This window comes from Scatophagus argus, chromosome 7, assembly GCF_020382885.2.
Source record: "Scatophagus argus isolate fScaArg1 chromosome 7, fScaArg1.pri, whole genome shotgun sequence".
Taxonomy (NCBI): Eukaryota; Metazoa; Chordata; class Actinopteri; family Scatophagidae; genus Scatophagus; species Scatophagus argus.
The window spans coordinates 13,944,007-13,959,643 of NC_058499.1; the positions used below are offsets into that span (position 1 = coordinate 13,944,007).

Genomic DNA, 15,637 nt, shown 5'->3' on the forward strand with positions numbered 1-15,637 from the left:
CTGATTCTCTGATTTAAGGCATAACTCTTGGATTAAAACAGGATGGTATTTCTATTTTGACGTCTCCAGCAAAGCTACAGGGAACATATTATTGTTCCATGGCACATAAGCCCCACTGACTGTTTTCAATTTCAAATAAAAGCCAACTATGAAAATCAGTTGCCATGGCGGATAGTGTTAGGTGTAATGTGTTATAAAACCAGCGTTACATTTACTATGTCAAGTAGCATACTGTCACACGACCTCTTTGTCTGGGATACAACTTTAAAGTATGACATACTAAATATCTATAGAAAATTACATGCTAGAGTCATAGTTTTTTCCACTGGAAATCCCGTGATGGCTTGGGTTGAATCTGTCAACCAATCCAAGGTTGTGTTCCTGATTTGTCAACCAATCAGAGACTGCGTTCTATAATGACTGAGCTGTAATATTCATGGCCTTCTGTGTTTTGATTATCTGCTTTGAAACATTATGTTATTATACTGCTATTTTATGCTGCTATTTTATCATGCATATAGTCATACTTAAACTTTTTTTTGAGTGGTGGTTTGGTTTATTTGGTAAGTAATGTAAAAAGTGTAATCAGTAATCATTTTCTCAATACAGACAGCAATATAGTAACTCATTAACATAAGTAACTTATTACCTTCAAATGAAAGCAACTTGTAATTTGTGACATATTACAGTTTGAAAGTAACTTGCTTACACAGATGGAGACTATTCAGATGTTAAACATTATATAACACTGACTGCATTATCTTACTAGTGTTGTAATGGACCATGGGTGAGGGACCTTCATGATAAATCTGGCTGGTATCCCTCTAAATCCTGTAAGTGTGTCTGAGTCGTGGCCAGAGGCACATCTGAGTGGCCAGAACATATAAAATATAAGGTTTTGGGTGGTGGTCCTCCTCTGTTGAGTGAAGTGATGGTGGTTTAACTGCGGCATTAGCGATGGGGATATAAGGGCTTATAATGTTTTAAATCCAGAGGTTATGGCCTCACTATAGAATGGTAATCTCACAGGATTACCAGGAGAATCTGGTGAATATCTGAGGAAATCCCTCTCAGGGACTCTCAGATCCTCTGTTTGTGTGGATATTATATCCTCTAACATTGCATCCGCATGTGTTTACCAATCAGGGGTTTAAAGTTTAGTGTGAGTCTTAACTTTTAGAGATGCATGAGGAAATATCACTTCCCCCAAATATTCAGTTTGCAGTTTAAAACTAGAGCTTTGCCTCAGCCATAGTTTGACCACAGCACTTATCTCTGTGAAGATACAGCCACATTAATAATGAATGACAGTGGAAACTGTGATGTGAGTTTGAGCCCAGGCGTTGATTTCCCATGGTCCTTTGGTGAGGCATGGTCAGCCACTGTATTGTGTTTAATAAGTCATATCAGTCATTATTTTGAGATAAATGTGAAAGCTGGAGGCCTCCATGTTGGTGCTCATGAATTTTTATGATGCATCCTTTTAAACTACAAATGCCATCAAACTCTCTGTCTCTCTCAAGTATGTACACTTGTAGGCTAAATTATCCATGCATAAATTGGACACACAAACTGCAGAAAGAAAAACTGTGCACACTCACATAGCTTCTGCAGCTCCCTGTTGCCTGTTTATGTGATGTGTGTGTGTGTGTGTGTGTGTGTGTGTGTTAGGGAGAGGGAGAGAAAGAGAGAATTTCAAGGTTTTCACAGACCATAACATACAGAACAAGCTTTCAGCAAATAATTCAACCACTAAGGGTAAAAAATGAACCCAGTTCTCATCTGTAACCGTGGCACATGATTGATCAGGTGTTTTTATTTATTGAGGAAAAAGCTTTCCACCTCCTACCTTCACATTTTGGCTCTCCCCGAGGCGAAATGGCCAAATGGAAGACATTCAATACCTTTACAATGACGGGATTCCCTTCGGACAAGAGGAATTGCATGCGCGCACACACACACATACAAAGACCACACATACTTGCCAAAGGGCTCTCCCTGCAGATGAGCTGGGTCATTTTTCATTACCCTGGCTCAGAGGAATCAAGTGTGGAGTAATGGAGCACAGTCACATTGAGCCAGAGCTATGAAGGGATAAATCCAAACTGCAGAACACAGGAGACAGACAAGACAGGCTGCAGGACAGAGCCTGTGGTGGGGCATATAGCTTCTTTTCACTCCTCTGTTTGTCATTAGAATACCTTAGTCTAGATCCTGGGGGAAGATGAGAGACAGGTCTGGTGCTGCAGTGTGTTCACACTGTCTCCTCTAATCTCTCTATTGCTTCTGTTTTCTTTACTATGCTGCCTCTATTTGTCTGCATGCCTCATCTCCAGTTTATTCCTACTTTCTGTCCTACCTGTCGGCTTTATCCTTTTCACACTCTTCCCCTGTGATTTCTTTGCCTTGCTGTCTTCACTGTCAAAGTGTGTGTTTGTGTTTCTTTTCTATATACCTGTCCCGATACTGTTCTTGTACAGAAACCCTCCTGCATCACCTGGGCCAGTACAGCCTGAGGCGGAGAAGGGGGTGGTATGATGAGGGGGTGGTGAGGTGGAGTGAAGGGTAAGGTAGGGGGAGTCTGTCTTTGTAAAGTTGTCAGTGTATGTTGACTTAGACATAGAGTAAAGGGTTCCCTTGTGTTTGCCATCCAGGGATCAGCATACTGACGTCAGCTGGATTCAGTCACTTTGTTAGGAAAACCTTCTTTGGATTCCTTTTATACCATTGGGTCATACCTCAGCCTGTTACAGTGTCTTAGCATTGTCTTAAGGTGCCTCATTCATTCACATTCATGTGTGCCTCTGCGAGTGTGTGTGTATGATAGTGCAGCTTGTGTCGTTGCCACTCAGCTAAAGAAGTAAGTGCTTTAAATACTGAAGTCTTAATATGTGAATGGAGGAGCTCATAAGCTTACCAAGTTCCTGTATAGCCAGTGCCTTAAATGATGTCGCTCTGTGTCTCCCTAATTAGCCTGGAGGGTCTTTTGGAGCCCCTAAAGAGCACACACACACACACACACACACACACGCACAAGGGCTAAAATAGCAAAGAGAGAGGATTTGGGATTTTTTTTTTTTTTTTTGCCCAAAACCCCTTTTCTCCTTTCCCCTGCTGTTCTGCTCTCAGGGTACATGTTTAATAGGCTAGTAGAATACATTAGGGTGCTTCACACACTCACTCACACACACACACACACACACACAGGAGTTTGCAGACAGGACTGTTTAATATTCAGCATGCTAAATGATTAGAGTGTTTGGTATTCTATCCAGTGGCTGGACAGAGGATAGAGGCCACAGGAGTTCAGCCGCTCTGCAGCACTCAGTGCCCTTGAGTTTAGGCCGTGAGCTGTGTGTGTGTTTACAGTAACCAAAAGAGAGACAGAAGAAGCAACAGAGATAAAAAAGAGGTCAGGGAAGAAGATTCATTAATCAAGGTTCAATGGATTTACAGGCACTAAAAGACACACACATAAACATAGTATATAGGTTTGTATATATATAAATATATATAGGATGCTGTAAGCAGCACAGAACCAAACAGCCCAGTCTACGTCACTGCGTCTTTCTTTATGCACTGCTAGCAGTATCAGTGAGCACAGGGTCACTCAGGTCTACGGTGATTTCTCACTGTGTAAATTATAGATGAAGAGAGGAGGCGTAGGGGTAAAAGATCCTTCCCCTGTGAATGACTCACACACACACACACACACACACACACACACACATAGACACAGTGACAACTTAGATCCTTGCAGATCAACCCCCATGATCACTAAGACTGTGTTTCATTGAGATAAAAGTCCCAAAGACATGACATCACTCACGCCTATTTGTCCTGAACCTCTCTGCTTGTCTTGTTAGGCTGTTGGCACTCTTGCTCCCCCTCTCTCCTTCGTCTCTTTGTCCTCTGTCCCTCCTCAGAAGCAGCTTTAGTTGCTGAATCACCTCCAAACCATTTCATCCAAAACACAGAGCAGATGTATGGCTACATTCTCTCTGTTCTTTGCTTATAATGACTTTATCCATCAAGTGCTCCCTTTGGACTGGAATTTAAGGAATGTCCAACCTGTGTAAGTAAAAGGCAAAGCTGGTGAGAAAAAGACTGAAAGAGAATAGAATCATGAACCAGGGACCAAAGGTGACTGGTCATTCTTTTGAAAATTAGGTAAAGTGGATTAACCCCTGTTGACTATTTTGAATACATTTCATCCACATTAAAAACCAAAAAGATATAAAGGAGATGAGTGAACTTCAAATGCAAGCACATTCAAATTGTTAATTTGCACATTCACACAAGAATGCTGACTTGCATGAAAAAAGTGGCCGGCGGTGACTTGCTCTCAAACTGACACACTGTGGCGCAGTACCCTCACACCATGGCCATGGAAGGCTTTTGCTTGGATGTCAGCAAGGACATGATTTAGAGCTTTCTGTATTACATATATCTTCGGGCTCTATATAAGTGTCTGCCACATGGTTTTGGCATGAGTTGAAAAAAAGAGTAAATTGTTGAGCATGAGAGGAATACAGTAAAGGAAACAGAAGAAGAAGAAGGATGTGGACATGAAATCAGTGTCTGAACAGAAAGCAGGAGAGTCGATTACCAGTCTTTTGGCTGCACTATTAGTTGGCAGCTAGGAAATAGATTCAATTTGTTGCACAAGATAACTTTCCACATTGTTACAGTCATGACATAGTTATGCTGGATATTCCAAAAAGGAATTTCATTGGATTGGGAGAGGGACCCGAGTGGAACGGTAAGGTTACAGGAGGTACAGAAAGTGCAGGACTTTAAGTACTTAGGGTCAACAGTCCAGAGCAATGGGGAGTGTGAAAAAGAGGTGAAGAGGTGTGTGCAGGCAGGATGGAATGGGTGGAGAAAGGTGTCAGGTGTGTTGTGTGATAAGGTACCAGCAAGATTGAAAGGAAAGGTTTTCAGGACAGTGGTGAGACCAGGCCGGGCTGAGATGGTTTGGACATCAGGTCTAGAGGAAGACCAAAGAGGAGGTTTATGGATGTAGCGAAGGAAGACATGAAGGTAGTTGGTGTGAGGGAAGAGGATACAGAGGATAGGGCGAGATGGAAGCAGATGATTCGTTGTGGCGACCCCTGAAAGGAACAGCTGAAAGGAAAAGAAGAAGGTATCAGAATGAGACCTTTCAGTTGAAAAATTTGAAAAAGAATGAAAACAATTTCAGACCATCAGGGATTTTTCAGTACAAGGACAAGTTGTTGTTTTGCCTCAGTGGCATATTCAGATTTGTTATTTACGAAATGGTAACTCACTGCTCTCCTCTGTGATATCTTCATTCTTCTTCCTGTTTTATTTTTCTGTCTTTAACTCACTAACTAACTGTCCTCTCTCCTCCTTTCTATAATTCATGCAACTCTTTGGTGCCTCTCTAGATATGACAAAGTTGAGCTGAGCCACATATGAATTTGTGTGGATTCAGCACAACTAAACATAAGGTCACACAAAATCTACCATAAAAAGCATGATTTCTGGTCTCTTTATTGTATCTGTTGAAACACCTCAAGGCCATGTTCCCAGTGAAAGTGACTATGCAGTATGTTAAATTCATACACATTTCCATCTGTCTGTTGCAATTCTGTGTGAAAAATGAGGGGAAACATCTCCTGAAACAATGAGAACAATTTTGGAAAAAGTCTGGGAATGGAGCTTGGTAGTAAAATGAGAAGAAAGCACAGTTGGCTACAGAAAAATATCTCCAGTTTGTTTGAAGTGCCAGTGTGTTTCTGATTTTAAAAACGCCTTAACTGGAACCACATTTCAGTCCCAAAGTCACTCACAGGCAGGGAGGGTGGAGCTCGCAGACACACACACAAATGCACACTTGAACAAACAAAACAGATCGCTCCTGGTCAGTCGTTTCTCTAGACATTCCTGGCCGCCTTTCCATGACCCTCCCTGCTCCGTCTCACTCTGCCACTACATGAAGCACTGGATGGAGTAGAAGATGAGACGTGGCCATGCTTTTATTTTTCCATCAGGTTTTCAGAAACCCATTCAAGTGAAACTGTAGGCTATTGAGAGCTACAGTATGTTTTGCTGAATGTCGTGTTGTAATCTAATCTGCACCATATGGAGATAGTGTTACATTAAAACCGACGACGAGTCATAAAGCCTATTCAGCCATAATGATCTCAGCATCATAAATCATCATGGGACTGCTTGTGTCAAGCCATGCTTGCTCTCAACGTGATGTGTTTTAGAGTGTATGTTTGTTTAGTCTCCACAAATATGGGAAATAGCCAGACAAAGACAGACATAGCAAGGAGCAAGGAGTGTGTGTGTGTGTGTGTGTGAGTCTTAACTGCCTACCGCAGCGTCCCACATCCAGGGTTAAAGAGATTCTCCATCTTGCTTCAATTAACTGTTCAGCGATGTTTATATCACATTCCACCAATATAGCTTACCTTTTCCAGCACAGACCATCAACCCTGTTCCCCTGCTCGACCCTAAAACCTGACTCTAATACCCACCGCCTGTTAAAACCCACCTCACCCATCCAGATTGTCCCCCGTTGGACTTCAGCTTTATAGAAATACACCAGATCAGCACCTCATTATGACCACACCTCAGCCCAGAATAGAACACCAGTGGCTCCATAACATGGCTCTGTCAGGGCCCAAGTATGTCACACCTACAAGTGTTTCTCAACCTGCGCTCCTTAGTAGCACTCTTTTTAGGTCACTGAAAGGTGACCATGTTTGGGGAAGTGAAAGGGAGATGAACACTGGACAGACAGGCTCACTAAATCACTGCTGCTTGGTATCATTTCTTCCTGCTTTGCTTTCTTTCTTGCCTTGCCCCCCCCCCCCCCCCCCACCCCCATTCAGCTTTTTTTTGAGCTACTCACATCTATTCTGAACAGGAACAATTGCTCATTAAGTGTTGTAGTTTAAGTGTTCAGGATCTTCCTGACACGTTTTTTTCTCTCCTCTTCTGTCTTTGTCACTTTTACCCCAGTCCCGCTCTTTCTCTCTCCCTTGCACTGGTCAAACAACAGGATCCTTGTGATAGCAAACTGAGGAAGCTACTAATAAAGGAAGATATGTATTTGACCGGAGAAACCCAAGGAAGTATGGGTGTATGTATTAAAGCCAAAGAAAGAGTCATCTGGAGATGTTTAAGTTGGACAGACCAGTTTCCGGTGTCTGGAACAGGCCAAAAATATCCAGAAACAGAAAAATCCAGCAGGAGGGGAAAGGATACACCTCCTCTTTTCTCGTGTGACCTTCTGCATTCAGCAAACTAAGCTGAATTTTCGGCTTGCAACGTAAGCTATGTTAGCAATGAAACTGATCCAGCCAAGCACATTAAATTCAACTTGCATCTTCATGTTGCTTAATGTCTGGGAAGAGAGCATTCCTGTTGAATCCTGCAAATTTAACATGTGGCACAAATATGGTGCAACTGCATTTGGCTCAGAAACTGAAAAGTTAAGACAATCTTTAGACAACAATGGCCAAGTATCTCTGATGTTGACAGCTTAGTAGATGTGTACTACATGTATGTATGCACACTGTACATGAGCTACATGTGGCTTCATGCTGTTTTCATAACATGGCAATTAGGTTACTCAGGTTGGAATACAATAATAGAAAACAGACTAGCCTATGCTTGCCAATTCATTCAAAGCCTTTATTGACAGTAGGTATAGGCTTAGTCCTGCCTTCACAGCACACATTAGTTATCTATTTATGGTACCAAAAACTGGACTGATTTTGTTATGTTAACAACTTGTGGTTTCAACGGCTGCTGCTCCAGCTGTGTGAAGTGAACACAAGTGCCCAATTTAGGCCTTACTGAAAAAAAAAGAAGAAAAAGCAAAATGAGAGTTAGTCCAACGGCTGCAGGGGACTGAAGGCCAGGAATCATTCACACAAGCCAAACCTGACAGCAAGGATTTCTGTGTGTATTTAAAGTGCAGACAGGAGGTGACAAGCTGGAGGAGGGGCAATAAAATTTAACTGAAACTCTTTACTGAAAAGTGTTTTTTCTTTCAGTACCATGTAACGATTTAGGCCCATGGAAATCCATCAAAACACAGGTTTGACATATAACCGTATTGTCAAAGCAATGAGTCATATGGGGATATAGGGTATGTCAAGGGAAGTCTCCCCCGCACAGCATTCATTTTTGGAAGTACGGTTGGTGGACTGCAATCGCTGCTCATTGTTATGTATCAGCAGCGCATCACTCGTTTTAAAAGCAGACTATTGGTGTACTCTGCAAACGCGGATGTCTGTTTGGGTTTGTAAGCACACGCGAGAGAGAGAGAGAGGTCTGCAGTTTCTCATGGCTGTGAGTGTGAGCTGCTGCAGAAAATTTCCCCTCATCTCCTCCTCTCCCCGCCCCCACATCTTGCCTCCATTATTCCCGTGTTTTCGAAGCAACTCAGATGACAGCAAGAAACATAGCTGGCAAGTGAAGGCAGTCTGGAATTCGTTCGGCCGTTACCCGTTTCTTCCGGTTGTCCCCCCCTCGGTTGCTGACCGTTGGTACGGTCTCCTTCTACCCGCACGTTCCCACACCGTTTGTGCACGGCGCCGGTAGCCAAAGGGGGGTTGGTCGACCAGGACTAGCACCGTGAGAAGCTCTCTGCTCTCGGAAGGAGGGAGGTGAAGCCAGGAAAACGCTCCACGGTCGCCGTTAATTAGCGCTCTATCTTGAATGGCGTAGATATGAGATATACGCTAACGGTTTTGCGTTTAAAGGATACCGGGAATATACACTGAGCTGCGTCGCTTGTAATTAACGTTAACTAATGGTCACTAACATGGATGCTGATGTGCCTCCTCCCCTAGGCCGGCCGGGAAAAGGGGTGTTTTTTGACGATTTTCTGGCAGTAACTCGACTGGTTTCTTTTTGGGATTAATTATTGTCTTTCTCTCTTGAAGCCGTTTTTTTTGTGTGTGTGGAAGCCTCGCATCGAGCGTTTGTTTGCAAGGTAACTAACAAATGATAACGTTAACGTCGCCAGCACTGACCAAGCATCAAGCATCAGCTGTCTGTGTATGTGCCTCTGTAATTTTGGTGCCAGCTCCAGCGAAGTAATCACACGTTGTGAACATGAATGCTTGATACACTGTTCATTTTTATCTCTTGGCTTTTAATCTCACTGTTACTTGCCTGTGAGTCAGGCATGGGAATGTGCGTTATCCGGTTCAAACTGTTAATGGGTCAAAAATGTTGGTGGATTCCATACAGTATGAATCACACTCCAGGACAAGTGATGTAGCTCGTACCACATATGTTGTTAGCCTGTTTCTCTCAGTGGCACTAGTAGCTAGGTTGTAGTGTAATATTTACAACATACATCAGAGCTCAGAGTCAAGATGCTGTAGCTATACTCACTCATTTGTGTGTTAAAAAGACTACTAAAAGTGGTGCAGCAGTATTCCACTGGGTTGAAGTACTCCACATTTTCTGTTTTTTAAAATCCTACTAATGATGAGAAGCTATTCATAGAAACTTTATTACATTTGGTTTCATGGTGGATAGAAACTCAGTAGCATGTGTCCGTTACCACAAAGTGAATTTTATGACTCAAACCAATAAGCTGCTGCCTCTTCCAGATTGGGCTGCCTAATTTTAGCCTCCAGGCAGTGATTTGTTACCTTGACGTTACGGTTTGTGCTATTCCCAGGTGCTTCAAGCAGAATGCCAGTGAGCATGTGTGTGTGTGTGTATATGCTGTCTGCATTGCAGTTTAAAGTATTGCAGACAAGATGCTGAAGTACAATGTTTGATCACTATACTGTAGTCTTATCTTCTCCTCTATCACATATCCAGGCTCGATAATGGAGAGAGAAGATTAGCTTAGTCGCAAATAATTATAATAAAGCTGCACCCTTGATACCTTTAAACACTTGGTATCTTAAGATTGTTGCATTGCTTACTTCTAGTTAGAATGAATCAAGTTTGCACCACTGACCTACTACTCAGTAATTATGGCAGTAATTAAAATCACTATATACATTATAAACACGGAATGTTTTGGAAAGGTAATGTAACTCCAAGACATGAGGGTGGGAGATGAAAACAGAAGTGTGTGTGTATCACTGTGTGCACAGGTGCACCCAATGTAAATCCTCAAACCACACAAGATCAGTGGTGAGTGGGAGGGTAAACTGAACCCTTCAAAGTAACCAGTAGTCACACACATATGCATACTTACACACACAAGCGCACACACACCAGTAGTCATTCAGCAGAGTTCACATGGAGATGAGTGTTGAGACACAACAGTCATGCGAACTCTCTGGTATCTTCAGCTCCTTGTTAAACTCTCACCTCCAGCTTGCCACCTCAATGCAAACTGGCACAAGTGGTGTGAAAATAGGTGTATGTTACTCTCATGTTGTGGACACTCCCATACCAAGTTGCAACAGCCTCAGGTGGCCTATATGATCCTCATGGCGAAGAATTACAAACCAGTTACGCTTGTGCTCGTGTTTATGGCATCTGTGTTTTGGGAGGAGTTCTCATAAAATGTTTGACAATGAGATTGTCTCTCCCACTTTCTGTATACCTCTTTTTTCCAGCATTACTTACCCCTCAACCCCCCCCCCCCCCTTCTCCTGGTCTCCTTCCCCTCTCCCAGATGTGAGGGAAGTGTGGGAGGAGCCAGGGGGTGTTTGTGGTCCTCAGGGTCCCCTCTTCCTGTTAAGTTGTAGAGAAACTCCACATGTGCTGAGAACACAACACACATGCACACACGCAAGCATACACAAACATGCTGAATCCTCTAGTTTTTACCTCTTTTATTGAAATGTTTGACTTTATCCCTGCAGTGAATGTTTAAACTTCTCTCTTGTATTTACTGGAATTGTATCATGCAGGAAGCAGACTTTTTTAGACAGTTCTGGAGAAAGAGCTTGACTTTGTCTGTTATGTGAAATGTGTGGTTTAACTTGTGTGTATGTGGCGCACAGTTGACTCTTTCATCATTGCACCTGCCTTAGTGTTTACATCTGAACTTGACAGATGGATGTTATCTGTTTTTTGCAGCATCATTCAGAAAGCCTTATATCAGGAGCACAGACATACACCCGATTTAACTTTGTCAACAGGCAGCTTCACTCACTGTGGTCACTGTAGTCCACTGACAGATAATGGATTTCCTGCTCAAGGAGGAATGCTAGAAATGTCCATGAGGAAGAGAGCCGAGTAGGATGTTGTCCCTCTTTGCCCATTGTGTATTTGGCTCAGCTAACCTTGTTAAGACTCTACTGAGACAACACACACAGGGCATCTCTTGTACTAATTGATGTGAGGATGCATCAAATTTTTGTTTGTTGTTTGGAAATTTAAGTGATTTTCCTCGTCTGAATATAAGTCTGTTTTTGCTTTGTGTCAGTGTAACATGTAATATATGCTATTGCTTTATAAACAAGTATATTAACAAGCATTCTTTGTCTTTTTGTGTCGTTTTTCTCAGATGACGGAGGGGAGGCGATGTCAGGTCCATCTCCTGGATGACAGGAAGCTGGAGCTTCTTGTACAGGTGAGTCTTTCTTCCCTGCTTCTCCTTTCTTCTCTTTATTCCTTCTTTCTTTGCATACTCTCATTTCATCAGAGCAAGGGAGAAGCGATGTCTGACATCCTGAGGGACTAAATAACTGCTGACTAAGAGAAATTTGGTCAGCAGTAGATGATTTTGCACTTTCTTGATGCTCACCTGATCTCTCCACACACACACACACACACACACATACAGGCACAAGCATCCAAACTTAGTCTCCTCGTGAAAGCTATGCATTCTAATACAGAGTTCAGTCTTAATGCTGTCCTAAACAGAAACTCTTACTTCCCCTAAACTCATGCATCATTGCTCATCCTTCATCACCCATCACTACTGCCCTCCCAGAATGCTGTAGCAATGCCAGAATCATAACAAAAACATCAACTATCTATCTGTAACTGATAGTTGATTCTTATTACTGTCTAAACATATCAGTGTTCTTTACAATGCTCCACATTATCCTCCAATAGTCCTGGAAAAAGCAGCATGGTCCTCCCTCCCCCTACTTTGGCCTTCAGTCCTCCCAGCAGGCCTTTCTGCACTATTGGTCAGCAGCAGCACTTACAAAGCACCAATCTCACCCTCCTTTGCCATTCAAAGCCCCTTGCTTTTTTCAGACAGACATATTTGCGACTGTAGATCTGGTCTGCTTTTGTTATAGACATAAGCTTAGTAATATCATATTAACATCCTTTTTTGGGGTTGGAATTAGTTTGTAAATTGTGTGTCCCTCTCTGTTATGTCTTCCTTCACTTTCTCTTTTTCTTCATTCATTGTTGATTATATTCACTTTGGTCATCTATAGTACTCCTCTCGTGGTTTGGCATTATTTTCATTAGTATTGCAGCGTTCGATTTGTACTGTAAGTCATAACTCTGGACTTGGAGTGATATCACCAGGAATAGAGAGGAGAAAATGGGAGGGAGAGCTGAGGATAGGTCTGCTGACTTTCTGATTTGATTACTCTGCCAGAACTGATCCTCTCTTTCAAATTGGTGCTTCTCCCTGCTCTTCTTCCTCTCTCTTTCTCTCCCCTCTCCATCTCTCTGACTTTCCTCTCCTCATATCTACTCCTCTCACTTAGCTCCTTACTTGCCTTTGCCTGCCTTTCCCTGGCTCTGTCTTATTCTAAATCTCCAAACACAGCTGCAGCAGCTCTGTTTCATCCATCCATCCTTTCTTCCGTTCATTCTTCATCCTCTTGGCTTCTTTGTTTCTTTTTTGTTTTGCTCTCTGTCCTTACTTCTTTCTGTTGGGCAGATGTACAGTAGGCCAGTGCGTTGTTAATAGGACCACAAAGGATTACAATATTGTTCTTGTTTCCCGGTGAACTAAGATGCAGTCTCATTCATTTGCAAAAAAATTATTTCTTGAAGGGATGATCATAACTCAAAAGATGTTCAAACAGCACTCCAGCATTGCACACTCTGTTGGACTGTTTCATGTCTTCACTGATCATTTAACAGCAGTGTGGTCAAGACGGTCCTCTTGAGGTTTTCATTTAAGTACCTGTAGCACTCCAAGTGCACCAGCTTGCTAGCCTCTGAATGGTTGGATCTCATTTCTGTCACTGACTTGTAAAATTGACCAGCTGTTTGATCTCAGAAGTGTCATTCACCTTTTTCCTCTTCCTCATCCTTTTCCTCCTACCTTTGATAGACTGTCCTTGTTGGTTTGTTTGTGGAGCAATGCTTCAATGGCAGGCAACTGTATGCCAGAAGGCCAACACACCTACTGAGCAGGCTGTAAAGATTGAATATAATCAGCAAATACACCACTGGATGAAAATATATGTCAATCTAATATGGCTATCACTTCCTAAGGCTAGAGTGGTGAAGGTTAAAAGACAAATGGGGTATTAAGTTGTATAACAGTTTTGCTCTTTCATGTTGATGTTTATGTAATGAATTACTTTAATAAAGGGTTTTACTGTAAGATGGTAAAATACTTCCACATATGTCTGTAAACAAAGTATGAATTAAAATATTGAAAAGGGGCAGGTGCTTCGTTACCCACCCTTGGACTGCCACTGATAAATCAACAAGGCACCAAGGGCCTGACAGGGTGTTTTCAGAGATGGGGCCGGTGAATTACTGCCAGCCAGCCAAGTGAGCTGCTGGTGTATGTTTGTCACTTGTCTGAAGGTAGCATGTCTCCTCCTCATTCGCACATCCTTGTAATTCTTATGTTGTTAATTACCTGTGCTGCTGAGGAGGCTAGATATATATTAGAAGTAATGCTGTCTAAGCTAATAGAGAGCTTTACTGTCTCATGGCTGGCTCCATTTCTGGTTCTGTGTGTGCACTTTGTCTGTATAGGCTAGGAGTGTCTGTCTCAGTTACTGTGCGTGTTTAGTGCAACACATCACCTAATATATTACCCGTCACTATTCGTATCTCACCTTATGTTATTACACATCCATCAGGTGTCTGCTTTCCCACTGATAAGCTGTAGTGTCAGGATGTGTATGCATGTCGAAGTGGTGACTCGTTACTTGAGGAGAGAAGCAAACTCAATTATACTATCGAGTGCAGCCCATGTGATTTTTGCAGTTTGCTTGGCATTCATAACAAAGTTAAGGTAAGAAGCTTAGCTTGACCTTACACGGGTACTTCTGTTCTTCAGCTTCAATGTTCAGCAGTGTATCTGGGGCTCATTTTGTCTCTGTATCACCTTTCCAACAGTTTCCCATATGTATCCATGTGTCCCTGTCACCCACTCAGTGTTTGTTATGCTGTGGTGGCATGGGTGTAGTTAAATTGATGTTGTTGCCAAGGCAGTTAACTGCTGAGTGGTAATGAGAAACCACCACTGTATGTGTCCCAGACGAACCAAAACATGTATTACTGCTAATACTATAAAGATAGCCTACTTCCAGTCCTAAAATTTCCACATCTAAAATGTTTGAGAACTTCAAAGAGATCTAGTGTCCCTCTTATGAATGGCTGCCATTTGGAGAAACAGCAAAGCCAGTCAGAGCCTTTGTGGATGGGTCTACCACTTTTTGTCAGAGTTAGACAGATCAGCACCTGAATCACTCTCTCATAATATATTAATCTGCATGCATGCATAGAATAAATTCAATATGTTCGCAATCTTACTGTGGTGAATTAACCATTCTTTCTGTAGATATGCATTTGAAAGTTTTGTTTCTGGGATAACCTGAATATTTAGCAACGTAGCAATATAGGAGCCTCACTCATTCATGTGTACTTGAAGATTTTTTAGTAGGAATACACCAAGGGTAGAGACAAAATCAACTAATACAGTAGCCATGCTGTTTTCTGTGTAACACTATTGTCTGGTACATAAATGTGATACATGGGAGTATTAGGCAGAATCAACCTTTACGGTAGCTTCTCCTCAAGCTCTCTCTATCACTTCTATTCTCTCCTGAGCCTTTTTGTGTTGCAGGATCACTGTAGGCGTTGCGCTTATATGAGATCTAGGTCATTGGAGTGTGTGTGTGTGTGTGTGTGTGTGTGTGTGTGTGTGTGTGCTTGATGTCTGCATGACATCACCTCCTTCTCTTTAAATAGCTCTCAGTTGCTTCTGTCACTGTATTTGTGCAGGGGGTAGATAGTACAGGACCTCAGGGGGAGATTCTTAGTTATGTGCACATTAAGGCACATGTAGCTGTCTTGTGTGCGCATCTGTGTGTGTGTATGCGCACATGTTTATTTTTATGTGTGTGTGTGTTTGAACAGTATGTGTTCCTCTTGTCCCCCTCTATTCTGTATTTGCAAAGCACAGCACACATGTTCCTCCTGTATGTTGTGAGTCGGCTGTATTTATGTTGTGTATGAGCTTGTGTCTCCATATGTGCATGTAGTTTTGTGTGTGATGTGTGTATGTGTGTGTGTGTGTGTGTGATGTGTTTATGTGTGTGTGTTTGTAATGAAAATGTAGGCAGTGAGGCACACCCATGGTTAACCTCAGGGTGGGGTGTGCTGCTACTCAGAATGTCACAAACCAGCAGCATATGGCAGCAGTCCCCAGCCTCTGCTTGGCTTTAAGATGCTCTCCATGCTCTGAGCATTGTGATGAATGGTGGTTGTCATCACATACAGCTCTGACAGT

At 42.4% G+C, this 15,637-nt stretch overlaps 1 protein-coding gene across 9 annotated transcripts in view; it reads left to right on the forward strand.

The window, feature by feature from the left end:
- The window catches only part of frmd4a (FERM domain containing 4A), an 80,749-nt gene that overhangs the window by 37,992 nt on the left and 27,120 nt on the right, over positions 1 to 15,637 (forward strand). For 8 of the 9 annotated variants that reach the window (XM_046393689.1, XM_046393688.1, XM_046393687.1 and 5 more), the window contains exon 2: positions 11,474 to 11,539. In XM_046393689.1, the coding sequence (XP_046249645.1) occupies positions 11,474 to 11,539 (66 nt within the window). Of the gene's footprint in view, positions 1 to 7,529; positions 8,532 to 8,930; positions 8,981 to 11,473; positions 11,540 to 15,637 lie in introns of those variants that run through there. The other variant, XM_046393690.1, reaches the window with a different exon arrangement.